The sequence below is a fragment of the Equus asinus genome, chromosome 21 (genome assembly GCF_041296235.1).
Source record: "Equus asinus isolate D_3611 breed Donkey chromosome 21, EquAss-T2T_v2, whole genome shotgun sequence".
Taxonomy (NCBI): domain Eukaryota; kingdom Metazoa; phylum Chordata; class Mammalia; order Perissodactyla; family Equidae; genus Equus; species Equus asinus.
In genome coordinates, this window is record NC_091810.1 from 53,491,709 (window position 1) to 53,515,700 (window position 23,992).

The following is a 23,992-nucleotide window of genomic DNA, read 5'->3' on the forward strand; positions in this document are numbered from 1 at the left end:
AAAAATGAAGGTATTTGTCCAAGGAAAGTGGCAGAATCTGACTCATACCCAGGTCTTAAGACTTTAACCTTGGGCCCCTTCCAGTTTTCACTCTTGGGTACCTGTTGGTCTAATGAGGAACCAGCCCTCAAGGAACTTTAGGGTTGAATTAATAACACTTATTATAATCAACACACCACTTCAATGCTACTAGTATTAGAAAACACAATCCTGATATTAAGATATTTACAGTTCAACTGCAGAATTGGAGTTATGAGAATTGTAACACAAAATTATCAACTCTAGAATATAAATAGAAGAACTAGAATGACCTACAACTAGGATCAATAACTATGTACTGGGGCTTTGGGGAGAAAAGAAAAAAAAAAGAGGAAGATTGGCAACAGATGTTAGCTCAGGGCCAATCTTCCTCACCAAAAAACTGCATATATATAGGATGGACTAAATCTACAAATGTACAAAAGGACACAGACTGTATGAATGATTGGTTCACAAGGAGTAATAAGCCTGACTGCCCAGAGGTGGATTCTGAATTAGTTTAATCAGAGCTTGAAGGGCTTGGCTCTGTGTGAAAAACTTATGTAGTAAGTTAAGTGCTGGGACAGAATGTTGTTTCCTGAGTAACAAGCTACCATATGTCAACAGTGATGAAATGCTGATTAGCACTGAGAATGACAGTGGCAGGGATAATCAGTTCAGGGGTTGCAGTTAAGGATTTTTCCCTGTGAACAAGGAAAGCAACATAGGACAGTCCTTCCATTCTGACACTACATCTGCTTGGTTTCAAATGCAAACGTTGAAAAATAAATTGTTTTCCTTGGCATCAATGTTAACAGATGGACGTAATATTATTTTTCCACAATAAGGTAATATTTTTCCATAAAACCAAACAATGCATATTGTCTATTAACTCACTTAAACATTTTTAAAGCTATATCTTTAAAAAGTCTTCTTAGAATACTAAATTCCTAAGTTAGCTATCCATCGTACTCCCTCTTACTATAAAAATGAGTATTTTTTTGAGGTTCACGAGGTCCTAATATTGACTTAGTGAACAAACGTTATATTTTGCCATGTTCTAAATTTTGAACATACCTCTGTTATCCAACTTTATTGACAACTAAATTATTTCACAAAGTACTTTCACAAAGATCCTTTCACTTAATCTTCACAACAACCCTGTGAGGTAGGTATTATGTCAATATTTGACTGACAGAGAAACTGAGGCTTAGAGGCTGACTTAATAACATCACATAGCTAGCAAGAGAAAGAGCCAGGACCCAAAGCTAGGTCTTCTGATTCGAAATCCAGTGCTCTTAAGGTGTCCTCAAACAGCAGACTTGCCCACCCAACTCCCACTGTCTGACACGTCTCCATCATACTAGACTTTGTGTAGCAGTGGTGCTATCTTTAAAATGTACAGTATACACATTTTTCAGAAACATACACTTTTTAATACAAAGATATTTTTCCTATCATTTACAACTACATCATTACATCTTATAAGACATAAACATAGTTTCTTCAGAGTCCTCAACTGTTCCAAGGTCCCTTTCTAAGATCATAACAAATGGTCTGCAACACAGTATCCTTTAACAAGAATTTGGTTAAGATTTGTAGTCTTGAGAGTCTAGATTAACTTTTTTCCACATGTAACTCACTTTTCTATAAAAGGATCAATCATGATTTTTTTCCTTATAAGAAACATTATACTGTCATTTCTCCAACAGTTACTTAAGTAGGCAGGAATTCTATTTCATTTTATATATGATACTAGATTTTCTGAATCTCTATCTTGGACTCATTGGCATTTTGGAGCCAAGAGAATTCCTCCACGGTGTGGATTTTGTGTTGAAGACGAAGGTTTGAAGTCTGAGAGAATTCTTTTTCAGACTCATCACATTCACAGAGTTTTTCATCTGTATGAATTTTCTGATGTACAGTAAGGTTTTTTCTTTGTCTAAAAACTTTACTACAATCATTACACCCATATGGTTTCTCCCCTGTGTGGATTCTCTGGTGGCCAACTAAATTCCTCTTAGAAGTAAAAGATTTTCTGCATTTCTCACACTCATATGGTTTTTCCCCAGTGTGCATTCTCTGATGTACAACAAGGTTTTTATTCTGACTAAAGTCTTTTCCACACTCATTACATTTATAAGGTTTCTCTCCAGTGTGGATTCTCTGATGTACCATAAGATTTCTACTAGAGGTAAGGACTTTTCTACATATATGACATTCATAGGTTTTTTCCCCACTGTGAATTCGTTGATGCTCGATAAGGTTTCTGTTATAAGTAAAGCCTTTCCCACACTCACTACACGCATAGGGCTTCTCGCCAGTGTGGATTCTCTGATGGGCTATAAGGTTTGAGCGGTAACTGAAGACTTTCCCACAGTCATTGCATTTATACGATTTTTCCCTTGTGTGAATCCTCTGATGTCCAATGAGACTTTTCTTCAGAATGAAGCATTTGCCACATTCATTACACTCATAGGGTTTCTCACCACTGTGAATTCTCTTATGTTCAATGAGGTTTCTGTTGGAACTGAAAGCTCTTCCACACTCACCACATTCAAAGGGCTTTTCCCCAGTGTGGATCCTCCGATGTACAAGCAGGCTTGAATTGTAACTGAAAGCCTTCCCACAATCCTCACATTTGTAGGCTTTCTCCTGTGTATGGAGTTTCTGATGGACCATGAAACTCTTGCTCATAATGAAGGTTTTCCCACACTCTCGACATTCATAGGGCTTCTCCCCATTGTGGAGTCTCTCATGGTCAATGAGATTTCTGTTGGAACCAAAGACCTTGCCACAGTCTTTACATTCATAGAGGTTCTCTCCAGTGTGGAACCTCTGATGTAAAATGAGGCTCTTCTTCAGAATGAAAACTTTCCCACACTCATTACATTCATAGGGCTTCTCCCCATTGTGGAGTCTTTGATGGTCAAAAAGGTAAGCACTCTGAGTGAAGGCTTTCCCACATTCAGTACATTTATAAGGCTTCTCTCTGCTATGCATCCTCTTATGGTCAATGAGGTTTGATTTACAATTGAAAACCTTCCCACACTTTTTACAACCAAAGGTCTTCTTTTCTGTGTGTACTCTCTGGTGTAAGAGGAGGCTTTTGCTCCGAATGAAAACTTTCCCACATTCTTTACATTTGTATGGATTCTCCGCACTGTGGAGTCGCTGATGGTCAACAAGGTAAGTGGTCTGAGCAAAGGTTTTTCCACATTCATCACATTTATAGGGTTTTTCCCCAGAGTGGATTCTCTGGTGCAGGATGAGACTCTTCTTCAGAATGAAAGCTTTCTGACACTTGTTACATTTATAGGGTTCTTCCCCTTTGTGGAGCCTCTGATGGTCAATGAGGTAAGCATTCTGAGAAAAAACCTTCCCGCACTCATTACATTTATAAGGTCTCTCCCCAGAATGGCGCCTTAGATGTATAATAAGGCCTGAGTGTCTATAGAAGCCCTTTCCACATTCCTTACATTTATAAGGTTTCTCTCCAGTATGGATTCTCTGATGGTTTAGGAGGTAAGCACTTTGAGAGAAGGCTTTCCCACATTCATTACATTTATAAGGTTTCTCCCCAGAATGGTTCCGTAAATGCATTAGAAGGCTTGAGCGCTGAATAAAGCCTTTTCCACACTCTTTACATTTATGGGGTTTCTCACCAGTGTGGATTCTCCGATGGTTTATAAGATGGGAGATTTTATTGAAATGTTTACAACATATATCACATTTATGACACTTCTTTCCTTCAGTATCTATTAAACTTTCAGAAAGAGCTGAACCTAAATTTAGGCTTTCTCCAAATTCCTTCCACTTTTGGCTTCGTTTTTCTGGTGGAGTCCTTTTCTTCTTGTCTTGTTCACAGAAGGAAACTTTCTTCAATGTATCTCTTTCCCTTGTTTCATTTCGCCAGTGATTTGCCGAAACTTGCCATTCACACTCTTCCTCAAAATTAAGGACCTGGGGAACACCTCCTTGAAGCCTTTTTGATGTTCCTTTCTGAGAATCTGCTCTTTGAGATATGCTTGACTTTGATGTCACCTCCTCATTCTCGGTCATGGTCTCCCATTCTGGTAAAAGGAATTAAAAATGCAAATGTTACCATGTCCCTGTGTTAGTGAAAACAAGATCTTCAAATGACTTTAAAACAAGCTAGGAGGGAACACTTTCAAATGAATACAAAGGGAGAAACTTTTCATTAAATGAAGGTACAAAGCAGAATGCTACACTGACAGAATGTCATAAATGGATTGACAGAGAACTTACTCTGAGACCCTTCTAAGCTCTTTGTCTGTAGGGAGCAGATGGACAAATATAAATGATGTGCAAAAACAGATGCAAGGAAGAACAAGACAGAGAACAAGGGATAAGCAGGTGGTTCAGACCTGAGGCTCAGGAAGTTGGATGGAACAGGAAGAATCATTTGGCTTATAAAGAATTGTCTTTTTATTTTCTTCATGCTAGGAAGATGGGAACTCTAAAGGAGAGAAAATATACCTAAGGACTCGGAAAGGCAATCTTTAATTTTTGAAAAGACAAGTACATAAACACTCTTTAATTACTTGAAAGCTATTAACCAACAGAAAATAAAATCCATTAAAAAAACTTAGTTCTTAGAATTAAAATATAACTCCCACTGTTCCTTATTTTATTTTTGTGGGGAAGATTGGCCCTGAGCCAACACCTGTTGCCAATCTTCCTCTTTTTGCTTCAGGAAGACTGTCCCTGAGCTAACATCTGTGCCAAACTTCCTCTATTTGATACGTGGGATGCCACTACAGTGTGGCTTGATGAGCAGTGTGTGGGTCCGTGCCTGGGATCCGAACCCACGAACCCCAGACTGCTGAAGCAGAGTGCATGAACTTAACCACTCCACCACCAGGCCAGCCCTGCACTGTTCCTTTTAAAATTGAGAAATAAAAATTTTAAAATTCATTTCACAAAAACATTAGGTCTGGGTTAGACTCCCTCACTTTAATTAGACATAAACAAAAGAAATACAGAATCAAAAGAAAAATATAGAAAGAGGATAAAAAACATGAAAACATCTATAAAATGATGAGGCTGAATTAGTAAACTTTCAAGGTCCTTTTCTACTCCAACATTCTCAAATATTTTAAAATGTGAAATTACTTTTTTGAAAATATTTTGGAAACTTACTTTCACCATTGAAATGTAAGAAAAATCATAAACTAGTTGCCCAAATTATCTAATAAGTAAAATTATGTGAATAATAGTAACATTATCTTCTATTTAAGTATAACAACACTGTTCTTCTACCTAAATACAAAGAAAAGACATAGGAAAGGAATGCAGCTATTTATTTTCATTACAAACCTCTTTAAGTTTACGATAGAGTGACCATGGACAACATCCAATAAATGTTCATCTGAACTACATTCTTAGGTCAGGCCCTTATATCCCATCTCAACTGCCCCTCTCTGTGGGATTCAGGCATGACTGCCAATCACACTACCCTGCTTCCCCTGGCTGTGGAGATGGGCATGTGTCCTAGGCCGATCCAATATTGGTACTCCAGTTTCCTTGTCCACAGTGATTGGATCAAGGAGCAGTTTCACAATTTAAGCAGGATGCTGGTAGAAAGGAAAGTTCTCTTTCTTTAAGGACATGGAAGTGTTTTAAGGAAGCAGAAGTACTTTTAGGAAATAGAAGTGTTGCAAGTAGTTAAACCGAGGTGGAAAATGCTTAAGAAATTAGTAACTTTCGTACTCTCAGTAGTTAATCAGCTGGTTAAAGTACCTGAAATTTTAGTACAGGAATTAGATGATGTATAAGCCTATTGAACTTTAGGGGACATAGTAGAAAAATGTCAGAATGACACAGGAAGAGGGTTACATTCTGAAATTTTTGGTGAATCCTACAAGAAACAGACAGGCTTCCCTGCCTCCAATTAACCCCCCTCTTCTAATCCACGTCCACTCTCTGACAATTAGCTTTCCAATAGGTAAATTTGATCACGTCACTCAAGTGCTCAAAACAAATGACTCTTCACTGCCTACAGGATAAAGCATAAATGACCAGCATAGGCCAAGAGATACCCTCACCCCCTGTCTGCCTATTTTTCCAGTTTCACTTCTTATCAGTACCCTTTATGCGCCTAGACTCTAGCCACAGAGAACACATACAGACGTTCCAAAATGTCATGCTTTTGCTTGCTTCTCCACCACTGCCCATGCCCTTTTCTCTTCCTGAATTGCTCTTCCTCTTCCCAACTCTCTACACATCATATACCTACACCCTTAAAAACTAAGGTAAATGGAGGCGGCCTGGTGGCATAGTGGCTAAGTTCACACACTCTGCTTCAGCAGCCTGGGGTTTGCAGGTTCAGATTCCAGGCATGGACCTGGGCACTGCTCATCAAGCCATGCTGTGGCAGTGTCCCACATACAAGAAACAGAGGAAGATTGCCACAGATGCTAGCTCAGCAATAACCTTCCCCAAGCAAAAAAGAACATTGGCAAGAGATGTTAGCTCAGGGCCAATCTTCCTCACCAAAAAACAAATTAAAAAACTAAGCTCAGAGCTGGCCCCATGGTCGAGTAGCTAAGTCCGTGCGCTCCGCTGTAGGCAGCGCAGTGTTTCGTTGGTTCGAATCCTGGGCACGGACATGGCACTGCTCATCAAACCACACTGAGGCAGCATCCCATATGCCACAACTAGAAGGACCCACAACGAAGAATATACAACTATGTACGGGGGGGCTTTGGGGAGAAAAAGGAAAAAAATAAATAAATAAAATCTTTAAAAAAAAACCAAAAAATGTAAAAGAATGAAAATCGATCATTCTTTTTCACCATTCACAAAAATAAACTCAAAATGGATCAAAGACTTAAAGATTAGGCCTGAAACAATAAGTCTTCTAGAAGAGAATATCGGCAGTACACTCTTTGACATCAGTTTCAAAAGAATCTTTTCAGACACTATAACTCCTCAGATGAGGGAAATAATAGAAAGAATAAACAAATGGGACTTCATCAGACTAAAGAGTTTCTTCAAGGCAAGGGAAAACAGGACTGAAACAAAAAAACAGCCCACTAATTGGGAAAAAATATTTACAAGCTACTTATCTGACAAAGGATTAATATCCATAATATACAAAGAACTCACACAGCTTAACAACAAAAAAACAAACAACCCGATCAAAAAAATGGGCAGAGGACATGAACAGGCATTTCTCCAAAGAAGATATAAGTATGGCCAAGAGACACATGAAAAGATGTTCATCATCACTAATCATCAGGGAAATGCAAATCAAAACTACATGAAGATACCACCTTACACCTGTTAGATTGGCAAAAATATCCAAAACCAAAAGTGACAAATGTTGGAGAGGTTGTGGAGAAAAAGGAGCCCTCATACACTGTTGGTGGGAATGCAAACTAGTGCAGCCACTATGGAAAACAGTATGGAGATTTCTCAAAAAGTTAAAAATAGAAATACCCTATGACCCAGCTATCCCACTACTGGGTATCTATCCTAAGAACCTGAAATCAGCAATCCCAAGAATCCCATGCACCCCTATGTTCAGCGCAGCATTATTTACAATAGCCAAGACGTGGAACCAACCTAAATGCCCAGAAACTGACGACTGGATAAAGAAGATATGGTATATATACACAATGGAATACTACTCAGCCATAAAAAAGGACCAAATTGTTCCATTTGCATCAACATGGATGGACCTTGAGGGTATTATGTTAAGTGAAATAAGCCAGACAGAGAAAGACGAACTCTATATGACCCCACTTATAGGTGGAAGTTAACATATAGACATGGAGAACCGATCGGTGGTTACCAGGGAAAAGGGGGGTTGGGGGGAGTGCACAAAGGGTGAAGTAGTGTACCCACAACATTACTAACAATAATGTACAACTGAAATCTCACAAGGTTGTAATCTATCATAATCTTAATAAAAAAGAAAATAAAACAAAACAAAACAAAAAAAACCCTAAGCTCATCCACCATGGACATTACCACTGATCTTACAGAAATAAAAAGAATTAGAAAGGAATATTATCTCTGATTCTATGCCAATAAAATGGACAATTTAAGATGAAATGGGCAAATTCCTAGAAAGACACAAACTACGAAAGCTGACTTAAGAAGAAATAGAATATCTGAATAGATCTATAAAAAGTAAAGAGATTGAATCAGTAATCAAAAAACCACCCAGAAAGAAAAGCCCAGGCCCAGATTGCTTCACTGGTGAATTCTACCAAAGATTAAAAGAATTAATACCAATTCCTCACAAACTCTTCCAATAAATAGAAGAGGTAGGAACACTTACCAACTTACTCTATGAAGACAGTAGTGCCCTGATACCAAAATCAAAGATATCACAAAAGAAAGAAAACTACAGAAAAATACATCATATGAACATAAACATTAAAATCATCAACAAAAGACTAGCTAATTGAATCTAGCAACACATAAAAAGAATTACACACCATGGCTAAATGGGATTTATCAAAGGAATACAATGTTGATATAACATTAGAAAAGCAATTAATGTAATACATTGTATGAATATAACAAAGGATAAAAGTCATATAATCAGCTCAATAGACACAAAAAAGCATTTGGCAAAATCCAATATCTCTTCAAGATAAAAACACTCAACAAAGTAGGAATAGAAGGGAACTTCCTCAACCTCATAAAGGACACCTACAAAAAATCATACTAACAATGGTGAATGACTGATGCTTTCCCTCTAAGAGTAGGAACAAGAAAAGGATTTCTGCTCTTGCCACTTCTATGCAACATGTACTGAAAGTTCTAGCCCGAACAATTAGGCAAGAGAAAGAAGTAAAAGGCATTCAGATTGGAAAGGAAAAAGTAAAACTATCTCTATTTGCAGACGACAAGATCTTATATAGAAAATCCAAAAGAATCCATCAAAAAACTCATAGAACTAAATAAGTTCAGCAGGTTGCAAGACACAAGATCAATATACAGAAATGAGTGTATTTCTATGCACCAGAAGTGAACAATCCCAAAAGGAAATTAAGAAATAGTAGCATCAAAAAGAATAAAAGACTTAAGAATAAATTTGAAAAGTGCAAAACATACCCTGACAACTACAAAACATTGGTGAAAGAAATTAAAGACTAAGTAAATGGAAAGATATCCCATGTTCATGGATTGAAAGACTTAACTTCATTAAAATGGCAATACTCCCCACACTGATCTACAAATTCAATGCAATCCCTATCAAAATCTCAGATGGCTTCTAGAGAGAAATTGACAAGCTGATCCTAAAATTCATATGGAAACTCAAGAGGCCTAGAAGAGCTAAAGCAATCTTGAAAAAGAAGAATATAGTCCAAGGGATCACACTTCCTAATTTCAAAATGTACTATGAAGCAACAGTAATGAGACAGAGTGCCACTGACATAAGGCTAGACATATAATCAAAGGAATAGAATTGAGAATCCAGAAATAAACGTTCACATTTATGGTTAACTGATTTTTGAAAGATTGCCAAAACAATTCACTGGGGAAAGAATGGTGCTGGGATAACTGAATAGCCACAGGTAAAGAATGAAGTTAGACTCTTACCTCACACCATATTCAAAAATTAACTCAAAATGGATCAAAACGCTAAATATAAGAGCTAAATCTATAAAACTCTTAGAAGAAAACATAGACTTAAATCTTCATGACTTTAGATTAGGCAATGGTTTCTCAGATATGACACCAAAGCACAAGCAACAAAAGAAAAAGTAAATTGGAATGCACCAAAATTAATAACTTTTGTACTTCAAAGGACACCACTGAAAAAGTGAAAAGAGGGGGCCTGCCCCATGGCTAAGTGGTTAAGTTCACACACTCTACTATGGTGTCCCACGGTTCACTGGTTCGGATCCTGGGTGAGGACCTATGTGCTGCTTATCAAGCCATGTTGTGGTGGCATCCCACATAGAAGAACTAAAATGACCGGCAACTAGGATATACAACTATGTACTGGGGCTTTGGGGAGAAGAGAAAAGAAAAAAAAAAAGACGAAGATTGGCAACAGATGTTAGCTCAGGACCAATCTTCCTCAATAAAAAAAAAGGGAAAAGACAAACCAAAGAAAGGGAGAATATACTTGAAGCTCATATATCTGATAAGGTACTTGAATCTGGAATATATAAAGAACTCCTACAACTCAATAATAAGAAGACAACCCAATTAAAATATAGACAAAGAATCTGAACAGATATTTCTTCAAAGATATATAAATTAGCCAATAAGCACATGACAAATTGCTTAACATCAATAGCCACAGGGAAAGGCAAATCAAAACCACAATGAGATATCACTTCAGACCCACTAGGATGCCTATAATCAGAAAGACAGGTAATAACAAGTGTTAGCAAAGATCTGGAGAAACTGGAACCCTCTACACTGTTGGTAGGAATGCAAAATGGTACAGCAACTTTGGAAAACCATCCGTCAGTTCCTCAAATGATTAAACATAGAGTTATCATATGACCCAGCAATTCCACTCTTAGGTATATACCCAAGAGAAATGAAAACGTATGTCCACACAAAAACTTGAACACAAATGTTCACAGCAGTGTTATTCATAATAGCCCAAAGGTGGAAGCAACTTAAATGTCTGTCAACTGATGAATGGATCAATAACATGTGATATATCCATACACTGGAATATTATATACAATAAAAAGGAATAAGGTTTTAATACATGCTAGAACATGGATGAACTTGGAGAACATTATACTAAGTAAAAGAAGTCGGTCACAAAAGACCACATACTATATACTCCACTTATATGAAATGTCCAGAATAGGCAAATTGAGAGAGACAAAGCAGATTAGTGGTTGCCTAGGGCTAGGCTGAAGGGGGGAGTTGGGTGAAATAAAGGTGACTGCTAAAGGGTACAAGCTTTCTTTTTGAGGTGATGAAAATGTTCTAAAATTGACTGTGGTGATGGTTGCAAAACTCTGTGAATATAATAATAACCATTGAACTGTAACCTTTAAATGGGTGAATTGTACAGTGTGTGAATTATATCTCAATACAATTGTTATTAACAATAAAAAGTCACCCACTCTGTAAATCTTTCCCTGAACTACCTACCCCTCCCCCTCTCTCCCAGTCCTTCCACCACACCAAGCTCCTATGGGCTCCCACACTAGTGCACACTTTTTTATATAGCATTTGCCACACTGAATTATATTAGTGTAAATGTCTATCACTCCAACTGGGATGTACTTTAAGACAGGGGCTAATAAGCTTGATATGGGAGGTACTCAGTATTTCTTAAATAATTTCCTTCAAATTCTATTCTAATCTCTTAAATGAATATATATGCATCTTTTACATATTGAAGCAGTGTGTACAAGGTACCTGGAGTCTGCTTTTCTACCAAGCAGTTTATCAACACATGGAAATTGAGTGAACAGAATTGTCATATTTGATAGTGTCATATTATACCTCCAGGTCAAAATACCATGGTCAGCTTAGTACTTTCTCTGTCTTGGGGAATTTGGTTGTGACCAACTTTAAACCATTATAAATACTTTGCTGGGACTATCATTAGAATATGACTTATTTTTCCTCTTTCTGAACCATTTCCTCAAGGTATCCTCCTAAAATCAGAATTACTACACCAAAAGGCATAAACACCCTGGAATCTGCTTGCCCAAAGCCCCAACAACACTGCAGTTAGAGCATATCTTATTTATTAAAGTTGGTTCAAACTTCTCTTTCTTCAGAGCTGCAATAAATAAGCAGTTCCATTTGCTTATTTTTTTTTCAGTCAAACTCTTAGACTTATCTGGAAATTTATTTTGATTTACAGCATGAGGTATAGATCCATGGTGTTTTTCATAAAATTAACTAGTTCATCCACAAATTATATTGTAAAATTCTTAGAAAAGATAGATTCTTGAGTAAACAGCATTGGTACATTGGTAAAGCCACTTGCATTAAAAACCAACAAACTGGATTCTTGTATCATTCTGTATATTAATATTTTAGATGGAGTACAGCTTAAATGTAAAAATGTAACAATAAAAGTATCTGAAGAAAATATAGGTGATTTAAAAATAATAATAATTTTATGGAGAGGACCACAAAGGAAAATACTGCTAAGTTTAATACTACATAAAAGATTTTCTAAGGCTTAAATTAAAAAATAACAATTCATAAATAACAATGAAAGGCAAACAAATGGGAAAAACTTATGCAACACTTGACAAAGGCTAAGTGGTTTTAATAAATAAAAGAGACATGTAGGAAGGATATGAACAAGAGTAAAATGACCAATAAACGTGTGAACAGATTTCAACCACACTAATAATCAAAGAAATGAAAAACAAACAAAAGATAGTATTCTTCATCTACCTAGCAAAGTTTTAAAACACTGACCAAATCATAAGCAAGTACAGGGGAAATGGGCCCTCTTTTGCTCTTTTCGTGGGAACACAAATTGGTACATCATTGTTAGAAAGCAGTTTTGGTAAAATGTAACAAAATATAAAATCTACAGAATGTTTGACCCACCGTCAGCACAGCTGAGATACTAAAAGATATATTCTTATAAGTGTAAAAACATAAAATATAAATTACTATGAATAAAATAATTTAGTAAGGCTGCAACATACAAAAATAATCAGTATTTTCATATATGCAAACAACAGTCAATTAGAAAACATTGGAAAAGATTCTAATTCCAAAGAATGAATGTAATCAGAAATATGCAAGATCTAGATAAATGCAATTTTAAAACAGGCCTGAAACATACAAAGGCAGTACTGAGCAAATGGAAAGGCATGTAATGTTCTTAAATAGAAATTCAATATCGTAAAGCTGTCAATGAAAGCAAGATACACAGTCAATGGAATACTATGCAGCCATTTAAAGTGATACTCTAAAACTGTATTTCAGTCCAAATTAGATCAGTTCTTTAGCTGATTCCTCAGCGTTTAATGTCTATTTCTCCAAACAAAATCCTACTTTTTTCTTCAAGATCCAGCACAAAGCTACCTCCTTTATGGCCTGTACTAATCCCCAGGAATGGAATGTTTGCTTTGTCCTCTCCATTTCCAGCTCAAGAGGCTTATGCCACTCTTATACCAATTACTATTGCCTTGCTTATTCTATGTTCATCTCCCAAACAATGGTAAGCTACTTAAGGGCAAAATCACATCATTCCCACAGTTGCCACCACATGACAGGTTTTTTAATGTTTGTTGGAAGCACAAATGGCTAACAAATTTTTTAATACTCTTATTTTATTACTAATCAAAGAAATCCATTTGAGAATACAGTCACGCACCACATATTGATGTTTCGGTCAACAGCGAACCACATATATGACAGTGGTCCCATAAGATTAGTACCATATAGCCTGGGGTGTAGTAGACAGTACCATCTAGGTTTGTGTAAGCGCACTCTATGCTGTTTGCACAACAACAAAATCACCTAACGACACGTTTCTCAGAACGCATCCTCATCATTAAGTGACACACAACTGTAAATAGATATTATAACTTAAAAAAACTTGTATTAGCTACAATTTAAAAGAATGAGGCTACTCAGTACCAACAAAGGCAGAGCAAAAGGAGTGTTCTTATGTACTTCTGGTTAAGAGCAGAGAGGACAGAGCTCACTATGGAAAGCAATTCGGCAGTAAGAAGCAAGAACCTTAAAACAATTCAAACATTTAGGCCTAGTAATTCTACTTCTAAAAAATAATGAGAAATAAAGGCCTTAGGGATAGAGATAGATGATTAGTAGAGCAATTATCTAAAATAAAGAATTAGCTAACTGAATTTTGGCACAAACTATGTAGCCAATACAGATAATACTTGCAAAAAATTTATACTAATACAAGTGAGGAGAATGGGAGGAAAGCAAGCTATAAAATTGTATAAACACAAAACAATGTAAAAGAACTTCCAAAACAGAAAAAAACAAAAGGGCAATACATCAAAATTTTGGTAGTAGTCTGCAAATAGTGGGTTTAAGGAAGTTTTTTTTTTCCTTTCTAATATTCTGTGTTTTCCAAAATAAGTATACACTAGTTTCATAACCAGAAAACAAACAAAGGCTGATGAAATAAAGCTAAGAATTATGGGAAGAAAGGGTCCTTACCTAGGGAGGTCACATTTCCATAATTCTCCAGCATTACGTCCCAGTACAAGGCCCTCTGAATTGGGCCCAGACACGCCCATTCCTCTGAAGTGAAACATACTGATACCTCCTCAAACATCACCAACTCCTGAAATAACAGGTACATGTGAGATTACCCATGCCCAGGAGCTCCCCTACTGAAGAAGCGAAGATTCCTTTCACTTCTGGGGCAAGGACACATTGTGAATCCATGAGACGGGCAAGGCGTAACAGGGAGGTAGAAGGAGACGCCACGTAAAGTCTGCATTCCAATAGCATGGACTTTGATTTAGAGATGGGAACTGACTAGACACCAAAGCACTAGGATGAGAGAGGGCACTTCAGCCACAATTAGTGCAGATAGGGCCTTAGGAAGGAAAGAGGATGCAAATCTCACCTGGGGCTGAGCTGTCAGGAGCATGAGTGCCATTAACTGATTTCTTGGGTTTTCTTCCTGGGAAAGGGCAGAAGCCTCATGGGCAGGAGAATCTGAGGAAGGAGAAAAAGCTGCACGTGAGATTTGTGCTTTTCCTGCCCACTACTCAAAGTCCAATATCTTCTACAAAGAAGGAATTCAGAAAGACCCAGAATTCCCAGGACTAGGCAATCATGGCTACAAAATGATTCATAAAACTTTTCTGAGCGATCCCCATGTGCAGGGCTGGAATAACACAAAGAGTAGCAATAAGAATGGATAAAGGGTCAGAGGGACCCAGGAAAGGACAAAAGGACAAACAGCAGAAAGTGCTTGGTACCATAAGGGATTCATATACAGGGCGAGACAGGAAGCAACTATCTGGGAGTAAGGCGATGAGGCATAAGAGTCCTGAAAAAGTCCAAAACCAGGGCCACTGAGTAAGTACCATGTTGAGGATCCTGGAGGTTAAACACCACTGGGTTAGTAAGAGGATTTGGGTGCATTTCAGCTGATATGTGGCTGCCAGTGGGTGCATGAGGAAGTGCTGTTCCTGGAGTGCTCATCTGCTCCTGGAGAGTATCTTGGTCTTGGACAAGAACTGGAACCTAGGAATAAGCAAAATAAAATAAGCTGGTTCTTGTACTTCCAGAAAATGGACTCACCTAACCACCATGGACCTCTTTCTGCCCACAATCTAGAACTGTGAGATCAGACAGACCCACCTCAAGTATGCAGCATCAAAACAGCAGTAAAGCTTTGCCTTGAGAACAATGGAGCTGCCCTCTAGCCCCACTCATGGCACTGGCGACCTCTCCCAGAGGAGACTGAACAGAACGGTGGAAACAGAAGCCAGACCTGGGTGTGGGTTAAGGAGGGAATGGGAAGTAACAAGCAATAATTAAGAGCATGGGTTTTAGCTTCAGGCATGGTTTTAGATCAGACCTGGGTTCAATACACTCTACTTATTTATCCCTTTACTTATCCCTCCCTGCTCCACAGAGGGAACACTAGAGTAGGAGCGTTCAGACACTTGGTTTTGCTGCTAGCTACAGGTACGACCAACAGCAACCCAGTGAAACTTTTTCAGCCTGTTTTCTTATCTCTCAAATGAGAAGGATGGATTACTGATTTGTAATGAAATATATAGCTCTAAAATTCTTCATTTTATGATTAAGACAAACAAGCCCATCCCACTTGGTGCCACTCCCAAGTTTAAGTTATGTTTCAGATTTCTTATATAGAAATGTTTCCAGTGGGCTATAGATTGACAGAAAGAGATCTCACACATTCTAGGAACTAGATTAAGATCTCAATTTAATGGTCAAGGATATAAAATCTTATCAGAAGCAAATATCTCAACCCAATACCTTGGCTCATAGAACCCCCAGCAGGGGCACACATGGGGAGGTCTTGTCAGATCTAGAAAGCTTCATTCTTTTGGGGAGGCTTTTATACTCCAGGTTTACACCATCATTCCAAAGTCTTATACAAACAATACATATGCTTCTGTTTAGGGGAACACTTAGAAACATTGTATTATTCAGGTTCTTGAACCAAACTCAGCACAGCAAGCATCACCCAGGGGGACAAAGTGCAGTTAATGCCCTCATGCTTATTCTGAATTGTACCCAAAGACCCCAATCATAAATGCGTTTCTCTGCAAAGATATTCTACAGTCTGAATAGCTCATGAACCTGCTTTAATTAGCATTAGGGTTGCCAATGTGCTATTAATTGTTAATGAAAATCATAAGATCACCCGCCAGTCCAGCCTACCCTGCCTCAGTTCTCTCCCTTCTTCTATCCCAAACTCTCCCCCTTCTCCATTTCTCACTTTTAGTGCTGGTCCATCGAGGTCTTTCTGCAGCTCCTCTACCAGGGCCACGGCCTCCTCACCGCTCCCAGGGCGATGGATCTGCACCCAGGTCCGAATCTCCCCAGGCAGGATGCTCAGAAACTGCTCCAGAACCAGCAGCTCCAGAATCTGGGCCTTGGTGCGCGCTTCTGGCCTCAGCCACCGGCGACAGAGCTCCCGGAGCCGGGTCAGTGCCTCCTGGGGTCCAGATGTTTCATGGTAACGTAACCGTCTAAAGTGGAGATGGGAGGTCTCCCAAACAGAGGAGCTACTCCCTTGGAAGCTGGTTCCCCATTTCCAGGTATCATCCTTCCCTTTAATAAGACCTTCTTGTCTCAGAGCATTGTGGGCCCAATTTTCTCTTGTCATTGTCGTTATCTAAGAAAGGTTCCTCTCCAGGACCCCTCAATCCTTGCTTGACTTCTTCCTTAGAGCTTGGAGAACATCATCTACAAGAACTCAAGAAATCATTGTTAATGTTAACCCAGAGAAATAACTAAATTTTTGAGATGTCAGTCAGCTTCCCAGTGACAAAGAGAACCTCCCTGAATGCAAGGTTCTAGGCTTGGGCAGTGCTTCCTGACAGAAGGCCCCTGTGCAAGGCTCCAAGGACACAGACACTCATGTTACCCAGGCCACTGCTGAAACCAAAGACAGGAAATTCCTGTATTCCTTTATTCACAGCATCTCCTCCACATAATTACAATAAATCCTTTACCCACCACTCTAACAATGGGCATACTGGCTACTCCTGTGTGACTTTGAACAAGCCACCTCACTTCTGAGTTTTAGTTTTTTAACCTGTAAAATAGGGGTAATAACAGCTCCTATCTTATAGGCTTGTAAGGATTTGATGTCTAAATACATTTCAAGTTTTTGAACAGTTCCTGGTATATGGACGCAAACATTACTTATTATCCTTCTGTAACTAGCACTCTTTCCTATGTTCTGTCAACAAGTAATCATGGTCTTAATCCTTATACACGAGATAAAATCCTAACATCTTCTCAATTAACAAAAAAATGCCGAATTAAGTTCTGTGTAGCTTTACTATACATATTTTGAATTCTCTGAAAATTGTTCATTCTGTTAATCAAAATATTTGGATAAATTTGAGTAAGGTTTTATTATATAGAACTTAGGTTTGTTGTTCTCTAGAAATCTTCCGTTTTTTAGAAATAATTTATTTTTTTATTACAAAACATAAAATTTATAAAATCAGAAACACATACAAAACCAGAGAATCATCATCACTATTGTTTTGTAGTACTATGTTCTTCCAGTCCTCTCTCCATGCACTGATTCGGATCACAAGATTGGATCCAACTGTACTGCTCTGTAACTTGCTTTTCACACATTTTATATTGTGAACATAATATTAAATATTTTTCTTTTTTTTCTCCCCAAATCCCCCCAGCACATAGCTGTGTATTTTTAGTTGTGGGTCCTTCCAGCTGTGGCATGTGGGACGTCATCCCAACGTGGCCCGACGAGTGGTGCCATGTCCGCACCCAGGATCTGAACCCGCGAAACCCTGGGCCATCGAAGCAGAGTGGGGGAACCTAACCAGTGGGCCACGGGGCCAGCCCCTCATCATTATTTTTAAGAGTGTATTAGCTTATTCATACTTAAGCAGTCCCCTGTTGTTACACATTTAAATTATTTATCATTTTCCCCTATTATAAATTAGGCCACAATGAATATTTTTGCTAATGAATATTTGGTTACATCTCTGCTTGGTTTTTCAGGAAAAATTCCCAGAAAAAAAACTGTTGGGCCTAAAGATACAAAAAAATTTTTTTGAGGACTATTAGTCCTGAGCTAACATCTGCTGCCGATCCTCCTCTTTTTGCTGAGGAAGACTGGCCCTGAGCTAACATCCATGCCCATCTTCCTCTACTTTATACGTGGGACACCTACCACAGCATAGCTTGCCAAGTGGTGCCATGTCCGCACCCGGGATCCGAACTGGTGAACCCTGGGCCGCCAAAGCAGAACATGCGCACTTAACTGCTGTGCCACCGGGCTGGCCCCTAAAGATACAAATATTTTTAAGGTTATAACAGTTACATCACTATTAACGACATATAAAAGCTCCCTCATTAATTTTATTCAACACTTGGATCCTTAAGGAGCATGCTTATAACAGAGAAGAGGAGGCAGAACCAGAAACATTTCAGTATAGTGCAAGCAAAATTAATAGGACATCATACAAGCACAGAAAGAATTCATGAAAGGTAATTTGGGATTGAGCCTCAAAGAAAAAAGACCACTGGAGTATTAGGAAAGCCATTCCAGGAAGAAAGAAATTATAATTTCAAAAGCAAGGGAGTGACAGCATGTATAGGTCTGTTAGATAGGTGCTTTGCAAACCAGAGAAGGGAAGTAAACTTTGGAGGTAACGTTGTGGGAGTAGAGTGGAGAGGTCAACAGAAGTCAAATTCTACAGGTTCTTGAGAGGCAAAACAAGCTGACCATGTACTGTAAGTGATAAGCAACCAGTAAAGAGGTTTTACTTTACATTTTTCCTTGTTATTTTTAAAAATAAATAATATATTTCCCTGGTTTAAAATTATAAAACACATACCGTGTAAAGTTCCCTCTCCCACTAACTTCTTTTGTATCTTTCCAGCTATTTACATATATACAAGTATGTCCAATATATATTATTTTGTATTTCCCTTTTTTTACAAATTGTAGAACACCAGGAGTCATGTACTGCATCTTCCTTTTCTCAATTAACAATGTACCTTAAAGATCTTTCTTGTCAATACATAGCCCCTCCCCCCCATTCTTACAGATGCATGGTATCACTGCATGGATGTATCATAATTTATTTACCCGCTCCAGCACTGATGGGACATTTAGGCAGTTTTCAATCTTTTCTTATTAACAGCAATATCATCATGAAAAACCTTGGGAATACATCAATTTACAAGTGGGTAGGCGTATATAGGAAAAGTTCCCCAAAGCAGACTTGTTGAATCGAAATTTATGCGACTTTAAAACTTTGATATTGCCAATTAGTCCTTCATTGGGCTTGGACAGTTTAATATTTACACTCTCATTAGCATGCGTGGTATGGGTGTGCCTGTCTCTTTACTCTCTCACCAACACAGTTGTCAAAGTTTGGGATCTTTGCCAATCTTTAACTTGCATTTTGAGTAAATGAGTATACTTTTAAGAATCATTTATACTTTATTTTCTGTTAACTGTTCATATTTGTTGCTGTTTCTATTTGGAGTGTTCAGTCTTGTTAATTTGTACACACTCTTTGTATCACAGAAAAATTAGTCCTCTGCTTACAATGGGAGCTGCAAATTTTGCCCAGTTTGTGTGTGACTTTGTTTATAGTTGTTTTGCCATGCAATCAATCTTTTCTTTTATGGCTTCTGGGTTTTGTCATAAGCAGAAAGGCCTTTCCCACTCTGAGCATGAAGGGAGTAATTAAGTAACAGGGTCAAGAATCTATAAGGGAGGAATGATGGGAGAGGAAGGAATGGATATCAGGAAGGCCAGTAAGGTTTTTGCAATAGTCTAAATAAATGATTATGTTCTAAACTAAGTAGCAGTAGGGACAAAACAATTGAGAAAAACTGAGTAGTTCTTGGCAATTGACCTGAGAGTGAAGGAAAGGAATTTTAAAAAAGGATTTTGATCCCATATTCAAGATAGGAAGACTCAATATTGTCAAAGTGCCAGTTCTTCCCAACCTCATCTGTAGATTCAATGCAATTCCAATCAAAATCTCAGCAGGTTGTGCCAGCCCCCTGGCACAGTGGTTAAGTTTGGCGTGCTCCACATCAGCGGCCCAGGTTCATGGGTTCAGATCCCAACCGCAGACCTATACCACTCATCAAACATGCTGAGGTGGCAACCCACATACAAAGTAAAGGAAGACTGGCACAGACGTTAGCTCAGGGCTAATCTTCCTCAAACGAAAAAACACCAGGAGAATTGGTGGCAGATGTTAGCTCAGGGCAAATCATCCTCACCAAAAGAAAAAAAAACCCACAAACCTCAGCAGGTTATTTTGTGGATATTGAGAAACTGATTCTAAAGTTTATATGAGAGGCAAAAGACCCAGAATAGCTAACACAATATTGAAGAAGAAGAAAGTTGGAGGACTGACATCCAAAAACAAGACTTACTATAAAGCTACAGTAATCAAGACAGCGTGGTACTGGCAAAAGAACAGAAAGGCAATGGACCAGAATAGAGAGCTCAGAAATAGACCTACATAAATATAGTCAACTGCTCTTTGATAAAGGAGCAAAGGCAATTGCAATGGAACAAAGACGGTCTTTTCAAGAAATGGTGCTGGAATAACTGGACATCCACATGAAAAAAACTAATCAAGACAACAGACCTACACCCATCATAAAAATTAACTCAAAATGGTTCACAAACCTAAATGTAAAATGCAAAACTAGAAACTCCTAGAAGATAATATAGGCAAAAACCTGGATGATCTTGGGTATGGTAACGACTTTTTAGATACAACACAAAAGGCATGAATGAAATAATTAATAAGCTGAACTTCATTAAAATTAAAAACTTCTGCTCTGTGAAATGTCAAGAGAGTGAGAAGACAAGACACAGACGGAAAGAAAATATTCACAAAAGACACGTATCTGATAAAGGACTATTATCCTTTGTATATTTTATACAAAGGGCTGTTAAAACTCAACAATAAGAAAACAAAAACTTGGGCAGGGCCAGTGGCATAGTGGTTAGGTTCACGCACTCCGCTTTGGTGGCTTGGGATTCATGGTTTGGATCTCAGGCATGGACGTGCACTCTGCTCATCAAGCCATTCTGTGGCAGTGTCCCACATACAAAACAGAGGAAGATTGGCACAGATGTCAGCTCAGGGACAATCTCCCTCACCAAAGGAAAAAAAAGAAGAAGAAAAAAAGAAAACAAACAATTTAATTAAAAAGTGGCCCAAGACCTTAACAGACACCTAATCAAAGAAGATATACAAGATTCCAAACAAGCGCATAAAAAGATTCTCCACATCACATGTCATCAGGAAATGCAAGTTAAAACAGCAAGATAACCACTACACACCTTTCAGAATGGCCAAAATCCACTCCACTGACAACACCAAATGCTAGTGAGGACGTGGAGCAACAGGAACTCTCACTCACTGCTGGTGGGAATCCAAAACGGTACAGCCAACTTTAGAGGACAGGTTGGGAGTTTCAAAACTAAACTATGTTACAAAACTAAACATACTCTTACCCTAAAATCCAGCAACTGTGTTCCTTGGTATTTACCCAAAGGAACTGAAAACTTATGTTCACATAAAAACCTGCACACAGATGTTTATGCAGCTTTATTCATAACTGACAAACTCTACAAGCAACCAAGAGGTGCTTCAGCTGGTGAATGGAGAAACTGTGGTACATCCAGACAATGGGGTATTATTCAGAACAAAAAAGAAATGAGCTATCAAGCCATGAAAAGACATCTAGGAGACTTAAATGCCTATTACTAAGTGAAAGAAGCCAATCTGAAAAGACTACATACTGTACAATTCCAACTATATGGCCTTCTGGAAAAGGCAAAACTATGGAGACAGTAAAAAGATGAGTGGTTGCCAAGGGTTGGGATGGGAGGGATGAAAAGGGAGACCACAGAGGACTTTTAGAGCAGTCAAACTACTCTGTATGACACTATAACAGTGGATACATTATACATTGTCATTAGACATTTGTCCAAACCCAAAGAATGTACATCACCAAGGGTGAATCCTAAAGTAAGCTATGGACTTTGGGTGATTATGATGTGTCAATATAGGTTCATCAGCTGTAGCAAACGTACCACTCCGGTGGCGGACGTGAATAGAGGGGGAGGCTATGCCTGAGTAGTGGAAGGCAGTACATGGGAAATCTCTGTGCTTTCTGCTCAATTTTGCTATGAACCTAAAACTCTTCTAAAAAATAAAGCTTATTTTAAAATAAATAAAACCTTAGGGAAAAAAGAAATTCTAAGTGACTTTCCACAGTATATTACCAGAACTCATTTACTCTTATTTTGCAGATACAAATAAATCCTTAAACATACATTTCGTTCCTTTCTCACAAAAGGGAGGCCGGCCCACGTTGGGGGGGGGGGGGGGAGGAGGGGCGGGGACGGGACCCACACCACTCTGCAGCAATGCTGAGGTGGTGACCCAGATACAAAATAGAGAAGGAGTGGCACATATGTTAACTCAGGGCAAATCATCCTCAGCAAAAAACAAAAACAAAAACAAAAGAGGACTCAGAGAAGCAAAGTGATTCACTCAAGACCACTGAACTAGTTAGGTTATGGGAGCAGATTCTGAACTCTGGGATTTTAATTCCAAAAGTCCAAAATAATGCCATCTACGCAAAGACTTCTGAAAGCCAAACAACTACTACTCTAAACGCTTTCCAAACGTTTCCAAATTCTAATTCATTATAAAGCTTCAATCTGGTAAATTGTAAAACGAAAAATACAATAAGTATACGTAGTCACTGTCAGGTTGGCAATGATCTTTCCTCAAAGGACGGCACTTATTCTGAGTTTACGGTCTTAGCACCTAGTATTAAAAGATACTCTCTGAAGTAATGGTGGTATAGGTGGTGTCCGTTTGCTTATAAAACACCGTTATATTACAAAATTAAAAGACGGGAATTGGGTCATCCCTCAAAAATAAATAAAGAAATAAAACTTAAAAAGTCTGGCAGCCATGCTCTAGGGAAGTCTCAGGCTATTTCTCTGCATCGGCCTCCGAGAAGACCGAGGAAGAGCAGAAAGGCCTGAGCTCGGGAGCCTGGCTCCGGAAGCAGCTGTTCTCAAGGCGGCACTACATTCCGTTTGACTCGAGCACCACAGACACACACAGACTCAGACGTGCTGTCCTCAATACGATCCCCAAGCCGGCAGCTGGCCCACGTCGAGACCACGGCGTCCACCCCAATACGGAGCTGAGGAGGGGCGACGTTAGGGGTCAGTGCCGGGGAGGGGCCGGCGAGGGGTGTGCTGCCCCAGCGAGCTCAAGCCCGCACCCCAGGCCGCCCTCCGTGCATGCCCACCCGACCCGAGCCCACCCGGCTCACCGGGGGCTCCCGATGCGGCTCTGGCCTTGGGTACCGCCGCCTCGGCCCCGGAACGCCCGGAGACGACACAAGACGCGGACGCGACGGCAGCCCAGGCCCAGAATAATGGCTGACCCACGGGTACCGTGACTTCCGATTGCTCACCACCTCCTATACCCGGCTCTCTAGGAAGCCACATCTCTATGGTTCCAAGAGGAGGCGCGGAGGGGCGGAGCTCTTGAGCCCTTGGGTCCTCAATCCTCCCAAGGAAATCAGTGGGCGCTGTTGCCAGACTTAAGGATGCAGAGGTGAATAATAGTACCCAGGCTCTCAGGACGCTTGTTGCCTCCTGAAGGAGCTGGACCTATTATCTTGGCTTGTACCACCTGGATTTCTGTATGGAAGGCCATGACTCTTGAATACACACCACTTTGGAGAGCCCCGAAAGTGGTAGTTCTGAAGTCAATCCACTATCTTCTAGCCT

At 39.1% G+C, this 23,992-nt stretch overlaps 1 protein-coding gene across 6 annotated transcripts; it reads right to left on the bottom strand.

Moving 5' to 3' along the window:
- Window positions 1-1,076: 1,076 nt before the first annotated feature.
- On the bottom strand, window positions 1,077-23,680 carry ZNF197 (zinc finger protein 197). Of its 6 annotated transcripts, none has more exons than XM_070493602.1 (8): window positions 23,530-23,680; window positions 18,359-18,471; window positions 16,418-16,896; window positions 15,307-15,439; window positions 15,030-15,189; window positions 14,564-14,655; window positions 14,149-14,275; window positions 1,077-4,091 (listed from the first exon to the last, which is right to left on the bottom strand). In XM_070493602.1, the coding sequence occupies exons 5-8, from the start codon at window positions 15,145-15,147 to the stop codon at window positions 1,774-1,776; spliced, it is 2,655 nt and encodes an 884-aa protein (XP_070349703.1). In that variant the 5' UTR covers window positions 15,148-15,189; window positions 15,307-15,439; window positions 16,418-16,896; window positions 18,359-18,471; window positions 23,530-23,680; the 3' UTR covers window positions 1,077-1,773. The 6 variants fall into 6 exon arrangements, with proteins under 6 accessions (XP_070349703.1, XP_070349705.1, XP_070349701.1 ...); XM_070493604.1 differs by having other exon boundaries at window positions 16,418-16,887; window positions 23,530-23,671; XM_070493600.1 differs by lacking the exon at window positions 15,307-15,439 and having other exon boundaries at window positions 16,418-16,887; window positions 23,530-23,671.
- Between the last annotated feature and the right edge of the window lie 312 nt (window positions 23,681-23,992).